The sequence below is a fragment of the Portunus trituberculatus genome, chromosome 47 (genome assembly GCF_017591435.1).
Source record: "Portunus trituberculatus isolate SZX2019 chromosome 47, ASM1759143v1, whole genome shotgun sequence".
NCBI classification, from domain to species: domain Eukaryota; kingdom Metazoa; phylum Arthropoda; class Malacostraca; order Decapoda; family Portunidae; genus Portunus; species Portunus trituberculatus.
The window spans coordinates 4,568,276-4,584,986 of record NC_059301.1 but is presented as its reverse complement, the minus strand read 5'-3'; the positions used below and the strand labels follow the sequence as shown (position 1 = coordinate 4,584,986).

Here is a 16,711-nt window from a genome sequence, read left to right as displayed (position 1 = left end):
TATATATATATATATATATATATATATATATATATATATATATATATATATATATATATATATATATATATATATATATATATATATATATATATATATATATATATATATATATATATATATATATATATATATATATATATATATATATATATATATATATATATATATATATATATATATATACATATATATATATATATATATATATATATATATATATATATATATATATATATATATATATATATATATATATATATATATATATATATATATATATATATATATATATATATATATATATATATATATATATATATATATATATATATATATATATATATATATATATATATATATATATATATATATATATATATATATATATATATATATATATATATATATATATATATATATATATATATATATATATATATATATATATATATATATATATATATATATATATATATATATATATATATATATATATATATATATATATATATATATATATATATATATATATATATATATATATATATATATATATATATATATATATATATATATATATATATATATATATATATATATATATATATATATATATATATATATATATATATATATATATATATATATATATATATATATATATATACAGAAAATATTCAGGTCCAAGATGTATGATATGAAACTTGCAAACTAAAAAGAAGAAAAAAAATAATAATAACGATAAATTATATAAACGAATGTTTCAGAATTACAATATATCAGTCTTACTCACATAATGAGAATGTTGGAAAAAAAACAAAGTTGATAAAAAAAATTACTGATAACTGGAGGAATGAGTCAAACATTAGTGACTAACAAGAACCCCTTGGCACTTATAGTATGGCAGGAAAGTTTTAATTATTGATCATCAGGAATGAAGATCTATATTTAAAGATAGGTCAGAAATGGATGGAATGTGACAGCACAGTAAATAAAACAACTTGAAGCCTATTGAACAAGAAAGTTACATATTACAATATAGGTTACCACTTAATAAAAGCTCTTTAATGAGGCAGTGAAGGAAGAAATCTATTATGGTGTCAGAATCAGGGCAATAGAACAAACTCTAAGTAATAGCAAATCAAGTTTCTGTAAGTTGGTGGTCAAAATCTACTTCCTGCTTTCTTACACAGGTTGATGATAAGTGCCATTCATTTAATGAAATAAATGAAAATATAAAAAAAAGGCTGATATGAAAATGAACCAAATGCATATTTGCATTATGGAAAGGATACAAAAGGAAGGATCCTCAAAATTAATGGAACAGAAATATGGAAAAGCTGATTCAATATATCTTAAACCAACATTGGTCCTGTAATGTTGTGAATGCTTCTGTGTCGTTACTGTGACTTTTAGCCAGCACTGCCAACTGACCTGAAATACTGTACTGTCAATGATTATTGCACTATACTGGTTTTAGTGAAAAAAAACTTGCCTTGCAATAAAAAAATGCCCTCGCATGAAAAAATCTACTTCCACAATCTTATTTTTTTTGTTTTCTACAATGAAGTTTCATTGTAAAAAAAAAAAAATGTGGCTGTTACAGAGAATTATTTGATTAACAATCAGTTTGTTAAACAAATATTAGATGAGAAGCCTTTCAACCCAAACTTATAGTGTGCACTTGACTCTTATGATCTCTAATCTGAAATATTGTGAGTACTACCACATCTATCTGAACTGTTTTCATCATAAATTTATAAGTATCATCTATTAGTAGTAAAATGGAGTTTTGTATTCGTCAATAACAAAATCATCACATTTCATCACTCGTATTCAAAACTAACATCATTATCTTGCTGTCACAATTTCATTATGGTAAAACTCAGCTCAGTTATTCTCAAATGCATATATATAGCTTACACAAAATTTTACCCATGAATAAAAGTACATATTACTTTCTCCCATGCTTGGATGTTGGTGACTTAGAAGACCCACGGTCATACAAAGCACTCAGGGAACAATGTCAAATAACTATGCAGTGAGTTTTTACATGTCTTCTCCCTAGAAAAATGCCAAAATCCTTTTCTAAGCAAAGGAACAATCATTAAACACTAGGTGAGTCTTTTCAGAAGCATGGCAATACTACTGGGCTCCTCCATAACACAATTCTCAGTACTCTTTTCATTTGCATTTAAGAGAGAGAGAGAGAGAGAGAGAGAGAGAGAGAGAGAGAGAGAGAGAGAGAGAGAGAGAGAGAGAGAGAGAGAGAGAGAGAGAGAGAGAGAGAGAGAGAGAGAGAGAGAGAGAGAGAAATATGAAATGCAAGAACAGTCCTCAGATTTGCACAAGCGCACACACACACACACTTTATATATATATATATATATATATATATATATATATATATATATATATATATATATATATATATATATATATATATATATATATATATATATATATATATATATATATATATATATATATATATATATATATATATATATATATATATATAATTTTTTTTTTGTTTTGTTTACAAGTTCTTTCAACAGGCTGTTTATGACAGCAGACTTTGGTGACTAATCATGTTAAAGATGAAAAGCAACTGAAACTTTCAGGTGCAAAAAATCCCATTACTGTACAGATCTTTTTACATCTAGACCATTCTAAATACTGCTGTGATATGCAAACACAAGTAAATACAAAAGAACTCCAAGTTTTATCAAAACAATGTCTAAGCATATAACTGTCCATATTCCCCAAAGAACCGCACGAGATTAATAAGAAAATTTTAAATTTCAACCTCATTATTAAAAAGTTACACTGTCCATAGAAATTCAATGTTCTGTACTAACCTACAATGAAATGGTTCTGTTGGAAAAGAAGAAAATAAAGGTAAATGTTACTTATAAAAAGTTTGCACTTACGTTCTTTCAGGCTGAGCAACCATACCTGAACCTCAAACACACCATAACCTATGCTGTAATTGTGTCCCTAAACTTGAAAAATATAGTGTGAACTGTACACCTATGCTTAATATTTGGTCAAACATTACTGACTGAATTTCTGCAATACAGAGCCTCAACCTCAAAAGTGAATAAATAAAGTCAATAAGAATATACCACAGAGATGAAGTTGGTTTATTAAGTTATCACAGTGCATTATGGAGGGTTGAACCACGATTGCCAGCTCAGTACTGACCATAAACATGTCTCATCAATCACTGATTTTTAACAGTAATGATAATAAGTCGACAGTGTACAGAAGTAAAACAACTGGATAAGGAACCTACAATAACACATACACTGGGGACCATCATTGCAAAGACCTGAAAGTGGTATGTACACAATGTCAATGAAGTAATGACTCAATGTGAGTGAATTACATCCCCACCTACATCACACTACTCAAGTTGTTCATACGTGTATTAAGATGATGGTAACACAATAAAATTATGCAAATGTGAAGACTGGTGTTAAGATAATAACAGTGATAAAACATTCATACCAAACTTGTTTTTGATCTCTATAATGCCAAATCACATTAACTTTTAGAACTAATGTGGGTGGTCATTTACAAAGTCAGATATTCATTGGTATGTTGGTTATGTTAATTTTCAATAGAACTTATTCATTTCAAAACTTACCTGACATAATGCTGATAGGAGCAGTTCACTTCACTTTTAACTCAATGAATGATCATGCTTATCCATAACTTACCAAAAATCCAAATTAGATTTACAAATGAAATTTAATATTTTCTTTTACATCACTTTTCGTATAAGGCTGGCAACCCTAAACAAACAAGAAAAAAAAAAAAGAGTATATAATATGAGTTCCTTGATATACTTGAAATCTCAATGCACTTCCTACAAGTAAAATTCTTACCATATAAAAATCAAACTCTATCCAACATTACACACTATCCCAAAAGTTCACATAATAGTCATGTTGAAATTAATTCCAATATAAAAAAAATGACAGCTGTTCTGACCTCAGCACCATGAAAAGAATGGACTCTTCTCTTGGAATGACTGTGTAAAAGTGTCACTGAAGGACCTGAAGCGAGCTGTGGTGCCCACTCGACCTTTAGACCTGCAAACAAAATGTGAAATACACAATGCATGTTCACTAAGAGTACAGAATACAACCTTATACAATAAAGCTTCGGGTGGCTTGACTGAGAAGCAAGTTCCTTTCTTGAAACATTAATCAATATTCTTGTAATATCAAAAGATGATTATCAAATTTTCCTCAGTTAATGTCCTTGCTGCGCATCTGCATGGGCAGCCATTTCCTCCCACCTTTCAACGATGACTGCAGGCATCTGGACCAGCTGCACAGGGCTCTTGCCATCCCGTAGGGCCTGGGTCAAATTTAGGACCTGTCCTCGCATGACGGACATCTGACGTTCAAAGATGTGACGATCAAATCCCTTGTCAGTCTGTACAGTAAAGAAATATAATTTGTTAAAATGATTCTCCCATAATTTTTTGGTACAAAGTCAAATTTAACAAAATTTACATAAGCAAAAGGAAGTCTGACCTGGAACAAATTATACATGTCATCACAGAGTTCTTGGACAAAGTTCATATCTGACAAAGGAGGCAGCACCAGTTCCCTTGTTTCAGTGCTAAAGGGAATCTTGGCCCAAGGAAGCCAAGCCCAGTGGTAAGGGTAGGCACGCCATGAGTCTGGGTGTTTGAAGGGAAAGGCCAAACCATTGTCTATAGCTGCCACTCTCACCTCAGGAGGCTTTACCATTGACCAATCCTGCAGAAACAAACCAAAGAAGAATGTATGAAAAGAATTCTGAACTACACTGGTCTGGTGGAATTCTATTTCACAATATATATATATATATATATATATATATATATATATATATATATATATATATATATATATATATATATATATATATTACATGCTATTATCCATTGTGGTCGAAGCCTGATTTCTGATGACAGATATTCTCAGAAAAAGAGGTAATCTAGAAAACAGATGATTACCAAATAACTATAAGTTAAAATAATGCTAACTTTATAGAAGAAGAAATAAATATCATTGAATTAATATATGAAGCTCATAAGTGACGGAAAATCAAAGAAAAACTGACAGACCCCCCCAATTTTTTTTTTTTTTTTGGAAGACAAAGGTTGCACACATTTTTTTTCAGGTATACAGTAGCATGATGTGTAAATAAACAGCAGAATTAGTGTCAAAATGGACTATAATGTGGATGAAAAATAAATAAAATAAATCTTGATTAACCCACTTTCTTAATCTTATTTCTCATGAAAACCATGGCTATTCATAGTATCTAACTTGCTAAAATTTCTTTCCATAAGAAAAACTAGAAATAAATTTTTTTTAAAGACTGCACTTCATGATGCCATGTAAAATGAAGCCATACTGTACAAAAAAGAGTGTATCAAACATGATCTTAAGGTTCCACTGAAGGCTGCATTGCCACCAGTTATGAAGTCATTTACATCATGAGATATACTGGATAAGAAATATCAAACAAATCACCAAATATAATATTGGGTACCTTATGACAAAATCTTGAAAACTAACTAGCACTCTATACTAAGGCCTCACCTCCCCTTCCCCTTCTTCAGCCAACTCTGGCTTCTCATACTTAATTAACCAATTGTCATTCCCACGGTCAGTGTTCCTAATGATGTAGTCCAGAATGACCAGCCGTTCAAACTGAAGCTGAAACTGCTTGCTGGTAGTTTCTCCCAGTGGCTCAGCCTCAAAGCGCCGCAGCCAGTAATCTGCATCCTTGTAGCCCTGAAATGGTGATGAAAATACTACTGAACACAAGTATTCTATAGCTTTATAGTGATTGATTCAAAACCAAGTTAATCATCTGTATACTGAACTGACTTATAAACAAGTGGTTACTGCTATTTGCATGTTGGTGAAGCATAGTTATCTATCTATATACCATGTTGACTTCCCCAAACAATATGGTAAATGAGAAATATGAGTAACTCCCTCCCACACATACATAAATACTTCTAAAGACTAAATAAAAATGTTTGAGTAGCTGGACTGGAGGAAGAAACTCGATCCACACTGACCAATCTGGCATGATGATAAGTTGCACATACATATCAGTTACATTAATGCACCCACAACTGTTCATATTGTCATAACATATATACTGTTCTCAATCTACTCCTATCACAAGCAACCATTCTTTCCTTGTTCTGCAGGCATTCCTCCTTCATTTAACAGTCTTTTCTCAGTTTCACTTTCTATTATCATAACTGTTGACAATTAAATAAAAATTTATATTATAGATATCAAAATGCTTTGGATTTTAAGATACTAAACAAGTGCAGCATTCAACTATACAGTCAAAGCAGAAAAGGCTGGCTGGGTTAATCGCTGATGCACCTTTTTTCCTTATTAGACAGTATGCACTTGGCCGTAAAGGGAAAAATGCCCCGGGTAAAATTGGCTACATAGCAACTTTACTTTAGCTGTCACCCATCACTCAGTGACTAAAGATGACATAAATCATGTCTCAGTATCATTTGGTACGTTATTGTTTAAGAGTGGCCGCTGTCCCATGCTCCTAAAATTTGTTGGTGTTTTCCCTGAACAATTGTGCCTGACATCCATACGCCATGAGTGGGAAGCCTCTTGATCGTGACGCAAGGGTGAGGGTGGTCCAGTGTCATGAATTAGGCCTTCAAACCAAAGAAATAGTAAATGAAACTGGTGTGAGTGAGAGAAGTGTTCGCCACTTAGCTGCAAAATTCAAAGCGTCTGGCGGTGCTTGTGTTCCTACCCCGGCTAAAAGTATTGGGAGACCCTTGAAAATAAGTGAAACTTTGCTCAGAGTGCTGAAGCGGAGCGTATATGTCACTCCCACTCTTATGACAAGGAAACTGAAGGAGGGAAATCCTCAGATACTTGGCAATGTTGCCGTTAGAACAGTGTCTGACGCACTGCATTTCTGCCTCAAATACAAGAAAGTAGCCGCTCATCACAAACCTGCTTTAAATGAACAACAAAAGAAAGCTCGAAAGGCACTTGCTTCTAAATACTTGAAGTGGCCTTTAGAAAAATGGCATAGTGTCTTCTGGACTGATGAATCACTCTTTGTTGTCAGTTGCACGAAGGGAAAGAGAATGTAGGTGAGGCAGGGTGTTCATATGAATGATCCTAAGTACTGTGCCCTTATGGTAAAACACCCTGCATCACTTATGGTATGGGCTGCTTTTGGATATGTGAGTAAGGGTGCTTCCACTGAATCTGATGGTAAACCAGCAAGTTTATCTCAACATCTTAGAGAAACATTTGGGGGAGTGTTTTGCAAAGAGTGGTGCAGAGATTCTCCAGCACGACGGGGCTCCAGGGAGGTGGTGGCATAGTGGATAAGGTGGTGAGCATGGGATCGGGCAGACGTCCATGCGTAGGTTCGAATCCCACCACGTACAGCCTTAAAACACTTTGCCATTTGTCGAGTGGTTTAAAGTTACCTACATATCATCATGATACCCAGGTTCTAGGTGGTTACACTCAAGATGAACTTGGGCGGTGATATGGGCCCTAATATGGGTACCACTATAAATAAAATTGCCTGCGCCACCAATGGGTGGAAGCTGAACAGCGCTTCCCATACACTCTTCAAGTGTGCCTATAGGCGCTATAGGCCTTACCGTAAAAAAGCACACAGAGCAAATTCAGTAAAAAAAACTGGCTGAAAATTAATGAGATTGAATATATTTCCAAGTGGCCAAGTAACAGCCCAGACCTCAACCCTATCGACAACTTCTTGGCTATCATGAAGCGGAAGCGGAAGGAAAGAGACACTTCTATAGTACAAAAATTAGAGATACAGTTGGCACGCTGCCTGGGATAGGATTCCCACCTCCACACTTCAACACCTGGGCGACTCAATTCAAACTCATCTTAACACAATCAAGAAGACTAGTTTATTGTCAAATAAGTAACTAGAGATGTTGGTGAGTGTTCCATCACTGCTTTGATGTTGGCTATATTTTTGTGAACCATTTTGTGGGAAGGTAGGGAAGAGGCAAATGCTTGTGCAGTCGTCAAAGCCTTTTCCGCTTTGACTGTACTTGCCTCTAATTCCTAGCCTCTACCACCCATAATTCATACAATATGGAGGCTAACAAGCCAAAACTTGTTTTGCATCAATTGAGGTTCAAAGCAGACCAAATACACTACATAATTTACCCGCAATTGTCTCACAATGAGTAAGCATACATTCTTTTTAGTGATTTGATAAAAAATTTAAGATTATCTTGTACATTAAATGACTTTAATACAATAATTCTTATAAAGTATGAGGGGAACCAGCCAAGGGCAAAAAAAGTCCCACTGGACACAATAAAAAATAAACCCATCAAAAATTAAAGAATAAGTGTTTTAAAAGAAAAATCTCCAAGCAACACATTAACTACTTGCTCACCTCAACAAATACTTGAAAGGATCCAACTTTAGGAGGAAGTCCAATTCTGTGGAAGTGGCGACCAACTTTGGGGAACCTTTCAGACACCATCTTCTTAGCTCTGGATTTCTCTCGGTCTATTCTTGTATAATTGAAAGTTTCACTTGCTAATTTGACTACCTGCAATAATAAAACAAAACAAAAAATCTTTTAAAATATAATAAAAAAAAAAAAAGTATTATTTCAAGGGACATTTGATTTACTTATTCATCTATATACTGAATAGGTATCCCAAAGACAACATAGCTACAGCACAGCATACACACAAATATTCCTAAAGAATAAATAAAAATCCATCTTATGTGGTAAGCCACCAAATGGGTGAAGAACCAATTCTCAAACCCTATTGTACATGAGAAGATCCAAGACCTGCTTTTACTTTGCTATAACATAATAAACCCTTCATTCACTTGAAGTAACCAGATGCTGATCAGAACATATGAGGATGAACTCCCAAACATCCAACCCTCAAGGCCTCCATATGCTCCATTCACAGAAACAAAAACACCTCTTCACGGTCAATCTATCTCATTCATAACTTTCCCCTCAGCCTTACAACTTCCAAAATCTAATCCGATCCAATCATCTTCACTAATATCTCATACCTTCTCTTTATGCCAAGATATTGTAACACTTCCTGCCCTGCTCAATCACACAACTTTCTTTAATGTCAGTTATTTTTCTTTTCTCTTTCCACTATCCACGCATTCACTTTAATACTTTCCTCTTCTTCCTGCCATACTTTATGTTTCAGCGCCAGACAGCTTAGTGAGTATCACTTCATCACTGCCTTCATACTATATTCTCTTTATATCAATTTCAAGCAACCTAGTGCCAAGTACTTTTCATTTCTCACCACAATTTTCTTGCCAGCTCCATTCTAAATATCAGCTATACATCTAGCCCTCCAGCCATGACAATATACAATCTTTGATATCTAGACTAATTTGCCTCTTAAAGCACTTACTAAACTAGTCATCATTCTCCTATCTACAATTCTCCTATATTCCACTATCCCTTCTTGGTGTCATTCCCGAACAATAAATAAAAGATCAATACAAATAGTAGCATACTTTCATTTTTACCCCCCCAAAATTATGTTTCACAGAAAATTAGAAGATAATTAAACAAGTAGTATATACAATGAGTAGTTAAATAAAAGCCATCTCACAGGAGATTATGATAAACTTGTGATTAATACTTGATGCAAAGTGTTACAGAACATATATAACTTAATGATTAATTTTGTTAAACAAATAATATCTTGACAGATAATACACAATTTCTTTCAAGCTTTTAAATTTGCAAGGGGAAGATAGATTAAATTTTATAAAAGATCAATTCCACCATACCCTAGTTTTAGGAACAACATTGAGCTGCAGCTTTTGGTCAACCAAGGATGCTCCCGCTTCTGACAGGTATCCCTGGTTGGGTACAAGGCAGGAACGACCAAAGCAGCAGGGACAGCAAACCTTGTGGAGCCACTTGGTCCACTTGGGGTTAAGACGTCCATATGGCTCCTCATCCTTTGGCTTATACACAGCAATGACTTTCTGCAAAACAGATAAAGATGATAAAAAAGCACATTATTACTTGCTGAACATTACAGCTGCACATCAAGCTAAAAGTGAGTGTGTGTGTGTGTGTGTGTGTGTGTGTGTGTGTGTGTGTGTGTGTGTGTGTGTGTGTGTGTGTGTGTGTGTGTGTGTGTGTAATTCACCTTGGTAGCCTGCTGGTCACCTAGCCAGTTTTCCCCATTACGGAACGAGCTCAGAGCTCATAGACCGATCTTTGGGTAGGACTGAAACCACATCAACACACAACGCACACCGGGAAAGCGAGGCCACAACCCCTCGAGTTACATCCCGTACCTATTTACTGCTAGGTGAACAGGTGCCACACATTAAGAGGCTTGCCCATTTGCCTCGCCGCTTACCGGGACTCAAACCCAGCCCTCTCAATTGTGAGTCGAGCATGCTAACCACTACACTACGCAGTGTGTGTGTGTGTGTGTGTGTGTGTATTTACCTAGTTTAGTTTTACAGGGCCTGGGCTTTACGCTTGTGTGGCCCCGTCTCCATATCTACACTTATCTAATTTTTCTTTAAAGCTATGCACACTCGTTGCTGACACCATTTCCTCACTCAAACTGTTCCAAGTCTCAACACATCTTTGCGGGAAACTATATGTTTTAACATCTCTCAGACATCTTCCCTTCCTCAGTTTTTTACTATGCGATCTTGTACTTTTAATGTCATATTCTTCTCTCAGGATCAGTTTCTCATTATCCACTTGATCCACTCCGTTGATCAATTTATAAACTTGTATCAGATCCTCTCTCTCCCTTTTCTGTTCCAAGGTTGGTTGATCCATAGCCTTTAATCTCTCCTCATACGTCATCCCTTCAAATTCTGGAACCATTCTTGTAGCCATTTTTTGTAGTCTCTCCAACTTCCTTGTGTGTTTCTTTTTATGGGGGGGTCCACACAAATCCTGCATATTCCAATCTGGATCTTATTATAGTACTTATCAATTTCTTCATCATTTCTTTGTCCATGTAGTGAAATGCTAATCCAATATTCCTTAGCAAATTGTCTCTGAAAATTCTATCAATATGGCTTACCAGTTGATTGTTTTCTTCCATCGTCACTCCCAAGTGTGTGTGTGTATGTGTGTGTGTGTGTATTTACCTAATTGTATTTACCTAATTGTAACATACGGGAAAAGAGCTATGCTCGTGTTGTCCCGTCTCCATATCTATTAATGTCCAGCTTTTTCTTAAAATCATGAATATTCCTTGCGTTGACCACTTCCACGTCTAAACTATTCCATGCTTCCACCCTTCTATGAGGAAGCTATATTTTTCACATCTCTCCTATAAGTGGCCATTTTAGTTTTTCCCATGCCCTCTCGACATTCTTCCATTCCACATACACAGATCTTCCCTATCCATTTTTCCATGCCAATCATCACTCTGTATATTGCTATCAGGTCTCCCCTTTCTCTTCTGTTTTCCAGGGTTGGAAGTTGCATTCTTTTCAGTCTGTCTTCATAAGTCAAATCTCTTAAGTCAGGCACCATTTTCGTTGCAGCCCTCTGTACTTTCTCTAGTTTCCTTATGTGTTTCTTTAAGTTCGGAGCCCACTGTATTGTTGCATATTCAAGCCTCGGTCTTATCATTGCAGTAATTATTTTCTTCATCATTTCTTCATCTAGATATCTGACGCCACTCTTATGTTCCTCAATAAGTTCAATACTTCTCCAATTATTTTGTTTATATGTCTCTCTGGCGATAGGTCATTGGTAATTGTCACCCCAAGGTCTTTTTCTTCATGACTGGTTTTATGTCTTCATTTCCTATCTTGTACATACTCCTGATTCTTCTTTCACTCTTGCCAAACTCTATTTTCTTGCATTTTGTCGTGTTGAACTCCATTTGCCATGTACAGCTCCATTTCCATATTCTGTCCAAGTCTTCCTGGAGTAGTTCGCAATCTTTGTCACATCTCACTTTTCGTAACAATTTTGCATCGTCTGCAAATAGGCTCACATAACTGGACACCCCATCCACCATGTCATTTATGTAGACTGCGAACATTACTGGTGCCAACACTGATCCCTGTGGAACTCCACTCTCCACCAATCCCCATTCTGATGGTCTGTCCTTAATTATTGTTCTCATTTCTCTTCCTACCAAAAAGTCTTCCATCCATTTTAGTAAACTGCCATGCACTCCTCCTACCATTTCAAGTTTCCAGATCAGTCTCTGGTGTGGTACCTTATCAAAGGCCTTTTTTAAAGGTGTGTGTGTGTGTGTGTGTGTGTGTGTGTGTGTGTATTTTTTACCTAGCTGTATATTACAGGATTTGAGCAGGGCTCACAGTGACCCGTCTCCATATATATATATATATATATATATATATATATATATATATATATATATATATATATATATATATATCCGACTTTTCCTTAAATTTGTGCACACTTTCTGCTGCTACAATCTCATCACTCAATCTGTTCCAAATATCCACCATCCTGTGTGAAAAGCTAAACTTTTTAACGTTTATCGAACACTGACTTTTCTTAATTATCTTGGAGCGTCCTCTTGTTCGCCTACCTCCATCCTCCATCAGTGATACCAGGTCTTGCCTATCTATCTTTTCCATATGGTTTACTAACTTATACATTGTTATTAGATCTCTTCTTTCCTGTCTGTCCTTCAAAGATGGTGTAGTTCCACTTCCTTCAGTCTTTCTTCATACGAAAGATCCTTTATTTCTGGCACCATTTTTGTAGCAGTCCTTTGGATTCTTTCTATTTTCTTAATATCTTTCTGCTTATATGGTGACCACACTACTGCTGCATATTCTAGTCTAAGTCTTATCATAATGGTTATGATCTCTTTCATCATACTCTTGTCCATGTAATAAAATACCACCCTGATGTTAGTTAGTGTCCTGTATGTTGAAGCAAATAGTCCATTTATGTGTCTTTCTGAAGTCAGAGTGTCTTGCATAATCACTCCAAGGTCTTTTTCTTCACTACTTTTCATTATAATATCTTCTCCCTAATTTCCATGGGAGTCTTCTATGTGGTACTCTGTCAAAAGCCTTCTTAATATCTAGATACACTGTGTCAACTCATCCATCTCTCCCTTGTACTTTGTCCATTACTCTTATATAAAAGCTTAGTAAATTTGTTATGCATGATCTTCCTTTCCTGAAACCAAATATGGAGTTATTTGTTATTTTCTTTCCCTTCAGATATTCTAATAATTTTTAATTGATGACAATTTCACAGATCTTTCCCACAACACTAGTTAGTGACACTGGTCTATCATTTAGGGGCTCAGTCTTTTCTCCTCCTTTGTATATTGGGACTACATTTGAGGGATCCCGTGTAAGAAGGGTCCAACATACCACACCCCTTGAAAACTGCTTTATTGTATAATACACTAGTTTAAGATCTCCTCTATCAGTTGGTCTTGGATGGAAGACCCTAATTACACTGAAAGTATGGTTGAAAGTCCCCTACAAAAAATGATCTATTTTCGCTATTACTGCCTGGCTCGGTTCCCTTCTTCCACTGAAGCCGCCGAGGTGTGTAAGAAGGGCTGAACATCCTGTACGCGAGTGGCAGCACAAGGGTGACGCCATTACCAACCTCTCAGCCAATCACAGCCAGCCATGTTTGTTATTGTTTCAGTTCCCACGTTCCTGTACATCAACACAGTCACTCCTGAATTTTGCGCTATTTTACCATGGATTATTGCATTTTATCGCAGTTTCAAATCTAATATTGATCCCTCTATCCGAAACTGTTGTATTCACTCAATACTTGCCTGTTTTTAAAAATAATGAACCAAAAGTATACCAGAAAATGAGGTTGAAGTTTTGAAATGACAAATAAAAAAAAAATAACCTAACCTGAACAAACTTAATCCTAACATTACTGTCTTAACCTACTAACCAAAAAAACACACTCTAAGCTTCATTTTGAGACATAAATGAATGTGATAGCTAAAAAATTAACAGTTACAATGATTTAAATATTGCAGAACTTAGACCTCATTTTCTGGCATTTTTTGTTTTTGGCTTGTTGGGCACTACTTACATAGCACCCCTCATTTGCTCTCTTCCACTCCTTTGGTACCTTCTCTTCCGTTAGAGAGTTATTGATTACGTCCCAAACTGGTTCTACCATAAGGTCTCTATATTCTCTAAGTGTACATCCACCTTTTCTAGTAATTCTCTAATTTTTTTTTTTCTACCACGACGTCTCTTAATACTTCCTGTGTTGCTTGGCTGCTTGGTTGGCTCTATGAACTCTCCCTCTTCATAAAATACTGATCTAAAGTTCTCATTCATAAGTTCACCCATTTCTTCTGGTGTTTCATATACAGTATCCTATTTTCATGAACTAACTTAGTGATGCTCTCTGTCTTTTCCATTTATATACAGGCAACCCCCGATTAACAAACGTTCACACAACAAAATTTTGCTACAACGAACGTTTCCTTTTACTACCATCTGCTCGAATAACGAACACAAAACTCACTTTAATGAAATTTTATCCACATAATTTTTTCCAAGTTTGAAAGCCCCGTCACCTAGCATTGCTAAGAAGACCAGGAAGTCTCTTACTTTTGAAATGAAGCTGGATATTATTCATAGACATGAGAGAGGCAAGAAAACTACTAGCATTGCTTACCACCATGGCTTGACTCCATCTACTGTCTCTACTATTTTCAAGTTAGCAGACTCTATTAAGAAGGCTGGAGAGACCGTATCTTCCTTGCAAGCTAAAAGAACTACCCAAACTCGTGACTCTGCAATGGATAAAATTGAAAACCTTGTGGAAATGTGGTACACAAGTCTTGTATGCGGTACAATGATGCGTCCTTTGTTTACATTCCACAGGTTGCCGGTTAACGTGTTTCCCGCTCCATTCTCCCTCCCTTCATAAATTTAAGATCATCTACATTATAAAGTTACTTACATACATACATTAGTGTACAGGCAACCCCCGCTTAACGAACGGGTTACGTTCCTAAAAAATGTTCGTTAAGTGAACCCATTATAACAAGTTTAACCCCTGACTTGAACTTCCATTGAGAGTAAACAAAGCGAGAGTGCATCATAGTACAGTAAAAGGTTTAATGAAAGTAAAAATTATGAAGTTAAACATTTAGGCAGTTTAATTTAAGTCATTATGATGTACACTAATGTATGTATGTACGTAACTTTATAATATTGATGATCTTAAATTTATGAAGGGAGGGAGAGTGAAACAGGAAAGACACTAACCAGCAACCTGTGGAATGTAAACAAAGGGGGCATCATTGTACCGCATACAAAACTTATGTACTGTACTACATTTCCACAAGGTTTTCCATTTTATCCATTGCAGAGTCACGAGTTCAGGTAGTTCTTTTAGCTTGCAAAGGAAGATATGGTCTCACCAGTCTTCTTAATAGAGTCTGCTGACTTGAAAATAGTAGAGACAGTAGATGGAGTCAAGATGGTGGCAAGCAATGCTATTAGTTTTCTCGCCTCGTGTTTGTGAATAATATCCAGCTTCACTTCGAGAGTAAGAGACTTCCTGGTCTTTGTAACAACACTAGGCAACATAGCAGGTCGTTTTGGTGGCATGTTGAGTGAGGGAAGACAAGTTGCTGCTGACGCTGTTATTGTTTTGAACTAGGAGTCCACGTGTTGTCTAAGAGAGGTGCTGGTGTATTCAAAAGCCTGTCGGCTTGCATGATATGGCACGGGACTTTCAAACTTGGAAAAAATTACCTGGATAAAATTAATTTTGTTAAAGCGAGTTTGGTGTTCGCTAAACGAGAAGATGGTAGTAAAAGGAAACATTTGTTGTGGCAAAATTTCATTAAGTGGGGGTTGCCTGTACATTATAATGACTTAGTCTTAAATCAAACTGCTTAAGTGTTTAACTTCAAAATTTTTATTTTCATTAAACCTTTTACTGTACTATGATGCATTCTCCCTTTGTTTACTCTCAATGGAAGTTCAAGTCAGGGGTCAAACTTGTTATAATTGGTTCGCTTAATGAAAATTCAACAACAAACATTTTTTTTAGGAACATAACCTGTTCGTTAAGCGGGAGTTGCCTGTACTTATAAAAAGCGTGTACAGTAAATCCTCGTTTTACACTAGAAATGCGTTCCTCAAAAAACTATTGTAAACCGAAATTAGTGTAAACCGAACCCGTTTTAACATGTATTAGATAGGAATACATTCCAGCTCAATATGAAAGTCAATTGAAAAAAGTAAACAAACATCCATCTCAACCTTCAAGGTTTCAATAATAGACAGGGCCTTTTCTGAAATGAGGCTCAACGAGTGGGGCATGCTGGCGTGTTTGGCTGTCTATCCAAATTTTAAGTAAACCCTCCATCCGATCCATAATGGGTTCCCGATATTTTGTCAGCAATTTTACCTGCAGGCTTGAAGCATTAGCTGCTGCCTCCTTAACACTTGAAGCATTCCTCAAAACAGTAGCAACTGTGGTAAATTCAGGGAACGGCTTATAGCTGACGAGCCTTCCCCAAGTTCTTTTCTCTTGACTATATCAAGCTTCGTTTCCAACATTAAACTTTTCCTGGCTCATTTAACCTTACCCACTTCTTCACCAAGATCCAAATTACGTTTCGGTGACATTTTGAACAGGAATTGGTCTTAAA

General features: G+C 35.4%; 1 protein-coding gene across 3 annotated transcripts in view; it reads right to left on the bottom strand.

Moving 5' to 3' along the window:
• Positions 1-3,135: 3,135 nt before the first annotated feature.
• The window catches only part of LOC123520514 (phosphatidylinositol 4-kinase type 2-beta-like), a 43,097-nt gene continuing 29,521 nt past the window's right edge, over positions 3,136-16,711 (bottom strand). For 2 of the 3 annotated variants that reach the window (XM_045282837.1, XM_045282835.1), the window contains exons 3-8: positions 9,858-10,058; positions 8,467-8,625; positions 5,613-5,807; positions 4,554-4,781; positions 4,313-4,452; positions 3,136-4,103 (exon numbers count right to left, since the gene is read on the bottom strand). In XM_045282837.1, the coding sequence (XP_045138772.1) occupies positions 4,004-4,103; positions 4,313-4,452; positions 4,554-4,781; positions 5,613-5,807; positions 8,467-8,625; positions 9,858-10,058 (1,023 nt within the window). In that variant the 3' untranslated portion in view covers positions 3,136-4,003. The remainder of the gene's footprint in view (positions 4,104-4,312; positions 4,453-4,553; positions 4,782-5,612; positions 5,808-8,466; positions 8,626-9,857; positions 10,059-16,711) is intronic. The other variant, XM_045282836.1, reaches the window with a different exon arrangement.